This window comes from Ruditapes philippinarum, unplaced genomic scaffold (genome assembly GCF_026571515.1).
Source record: "Ruditapes philippinarum isolate M1 unplaced genomic scaffold, ASM2657151v2 ctg7786_1_1_1_1, whole genome shotgun sequence".
Lineage (NCBI taxonomy): Eukaryota > Metazoa > Mollusca > Bivalvia > Venerida > Veneridae > Ruditapes > Ruditapes philippinarum.
In genome coordinates this window covers 67,733-71,343 of record NW_026854062.1, presented here as the reverse complement: position 1 = coordinate 71,343, position 3,611 = coordinate 67,733, and the positions used below count along the sequence as shown (strand labels likewise).

The window sequence follows — 3,611 nt, the reverse complement described above, 5'->3', positions numbered from 1 at the left end:
AACATCAAACAAAACTGGCATTCAAGAAAAGCATGAAAGCTACGCTGCATTTTTTATCATAATATGTTTTCGTAAGAAAAAGGGCAAAACAAGTATGATGACAGTTATTCTAATACTAAAACCATTTAAGGAACTCGTCTATTACAAATTTTAGCATAATTCTAAGAAATATTCTACAAGACAATTGTGACATATGCTGTTAGGATATGCTTTGTTTTATAACATTAATTTATTTGACACTTTTATCATATTAGATCCATCCGTTGCTTCTATTTGCGATAAAGAGTGCACCAATTAACCATCCCTGCTGTATATAATATTTGATGGAATAGACATGATAAAATTTTAATGAATTAACAAGTTTATCAAGTGTCATCTTCAAATTATGTAAACTATATTGTGTGTGTACTTTTGCTTGGGTTTATAAGTAATTTAGTCTATATAAAAAATCAAAGTAAACTTATGTATATAAACATGCACTCTCAAAACATTGCTTAGTAAGTAGTAATACTGACCAAAGACAAAAAGAAACAAGTGTTTTAACTGTTTAACAAATGTTGCCACTTCATGTCTCGTGTCCTTACTTGTTTTTCAATTTCCCTCTTACGACTATTTACCATTAAATGTAACAAATAATAAAGACAAATATTTGCCTTAAGTATTCTACTGATTTTGCTGGATTTCAAATGTGACAGATAAAAGACATTTTCTGGTTACCATTTCAAAACCTAAGTAATATGGGGAGATTGCGAAAAAAATCCAATAATGCTTCTCGCTATGCTTTCTTAAAAGCAAGCAAAGTCATTGTTGTAAACAGTATCCAGGAGCATAGCTGAACGGAACAACAATACTTAAAGGAGCGTCAGAATTCTATATTAAATGTTTATTGTGTTTTAGTGACTACAAACTTGAATTAAGTTAAAGTATTTCTTTTTGTTATTCAAGATAAAAGAGAAAACTAATTTCTTTAAAATTTGAAATTCTATCTTTTCTATTCAACTAAGTGCCTCAGAAATATAAAGGAATAATCATTCTTTCAATTGAAAATATGTGTTGTTAAAGAAATTAATAGTGTTGGAAATGGTTATTGAAGATTAATCATAAGATCTACGCGTAGTTTGAATATTAATTGTTTGTTGTGACATCAAATTAACACTTTAAGATGGGATGTACTTGTGAAAAGATTTGGAGGAGAAAACATTCTAAAATTGGTCATAAATGTGACAGTTTTGATTCTCCGCCAAATTTGACAGATGCTCAGAAAGCAGTTATTCGGAATAATTGGCAAATTTTAAAATGTCATGTGGCAAATATTGGAGTTATAACATATGTTGGGTAAGTATGACTTAAAGAACAATCAACAATTCAATATAATAATTTATAATCAGACAAAATATGCAAATATTTCTAACCGTACTTAAGATCTCTTGAACTTTAAAATCCATATCTTGTTTGGCAGCGCAAAAAATCAAATTCTTCATTGAATTCCTTAAGACACAGTTATTTTTAGAAATGAATCATAATTTTGTGTACTTAGATTCTTACATTTTGAAAATGTAAAATACGAAATGCCGTATTCAGTCAAAATTAAAATACATCACTATTTTTTTATCTATCTTTGAATAAAATGGTGATTTTTGTGAAGGATCCGAAAAAAAAGAATATTTCATAAGTATAAAATGGAAATGATTAAATGCGCCACATTTTCCAATCTTATACAGAAATGGCACTCTAATACTGACTGTAGTATACTTATTCATTTCGTTTTTAATATTTTCTTGTCCCGTTCTTGAAAATTTAAAAAAAGTATTCTGCTAAGGTTTTTTAAGGACGGGACACAAAAATATTTTGTTCGAAATTTGGGTATAAGCTGATGTGCGTCTTAATCAATGGTTGACCCGAAACTAAGAGGTGTTCCAATGTTTTTAACTCAAATCAACAAAAGACAAATTTCAATTTAATTATGTATATATTAACCGTCACGAACATTTTTGTAAACAAATTCCCAGGTAATCCATGTTAGACCTTTTGTGTTTTATGCCTTTGAACTTCATTGGAGATATACAAAGTTATCTTAATTCAATAAAATCAACGGTTGCTTTTATAAAGATAGAATATTTAACGCAGTTCATATCTAATTGCTATGTCTTGTTTCAATTGGCAACCAATATGGCAGTTCTAAAAATTTCACTTTTAGTATGTTTGAAAGCAGGCCAGAGCTATTGGAAGTATTTTCAAAGTTCAAGGGGAGAGACCTCGACGAATTACGACGCGCCGGTCTTCTCCGTCAACATGCACTTCGGGTAATGGCTACAATTGACAAAGTGATTACACGACTTGACGAGCCTTCCAGTTTAAAACAGATGCTCAGGGAGGTGGGAGAACACCACAAAGTATATAAAGTGCCTCCTGATTATTTGCAGGTAATATTTGCATGTTGAGGCTTATGAATTGTCAGTTTAACTTTTTTTTTATTCAATGCCCTTGAAGGCTTAGCCAAATCAAGATATTTGTGTCTTCATGATAGAGATTAAACAAACCCATCCACTTCAAGGAAGGCACCGGTCATTTTGATATGTATATAAATGTATCATTATGTTATATTTCTATATGTTTTTTTTTCTTTTTTCGTATCAAAAGGTTGCTAAATATCACAAAATAATTCTTCATTTGGGTTGTATTTCAGGTCATTTTGCCACATTTCTTGAATGCAATCAAACCCCATATCGAGGATGATTGGTGTGATGATTTAGAGGACGCGTGGAAAACTATGTTCGCTGTTATCTTGTATCATATGAAAGAAGGATATAATGAGACAAACCACAATCAAAGACATTACATCGTTGAATCGTAACATATAAAATGTATGCATTCAAACGATCACCTAGAAAATGAGATTGACAATTTTATCATCATTTCAGTATTAAAATTGTGTACAGCAAATATGTGACAATCAAGACAAGTGAATGATCTATTAATGCATTTTCTATATGTCAGTGAATAATCCTTTCAGTTAAAATTATGTATTTTGTTTGAAAATATCTTGTATGTGTCTTTACATCTGATCACAAATGCGGCACTATTCTACTTTCTGTCAACTGATATAAAAATATAGCTTTAGATATATAGTTCCTTTGTTTTTCTTTGAATTGCTTTTACTTTGTTTGCAGACAATCAAATTTATTGGCATTTCAACTCAATGAAAATTTTAAATATTTTCCTATTTATAAGGGCTGATTCCAAAGTTTGCGTGTAGTACCTTTAGTCTAGAACATTTCCTCAGAAAAGCCAGCAGTGTTTAATTGAAATAGCTATTCATTTCATTTATGTTTCAATAAGCTTAAGAATTACAATTACATTTAGAAATATGAAAATATATCTCCTCTAAACAAATATTTGGAAAACTGATATATGACTCGCGATTCTGAAGTATTGAATTTCGTTGAAACATTATAAGTTGCTATGACAAATACGATATTCAAGTTGTATTTCAAAACATACAGAAAAATTTGCATTACTGGTAATTTGATTCATGAGAGATATGTCACATTTTGAATTTTTGATATTTGATGTAAATTAAATTCTTATGTTTCATGTTTTCCTCCATTTGT

General features: G+C 29.7%; 1 protein-coding gene across 1 annotated transcript; it reads left to right on the top strand.

Moving 5' to 3' along the window:
- Window positions 1-842: 842 nt before the first annotated feature.
- Window positions 843-3,011, top strand: LOC132738832 (cytoglobin-2-like). The gene is made up of 3 exons (XM_060726437.1): window positions 843-1,335; window positions 2,198-2,423; window positions 2,687-3,011. The coding sequence occupies exons 1-3, from the start codon at window positions 1,163-1,165 to the stop codon at window positions 2,852-2,854; spliced, it is 567 nt and encodes a 188-aa protein (XP_060582420.1). The 5' UTR covers window positions 843-1,162; the 3' UTR covers window positions 2,855-3,011.
- The last annotated feature ends 600 nt before the right edge of the window (window positions 3,012-3,611 follow it).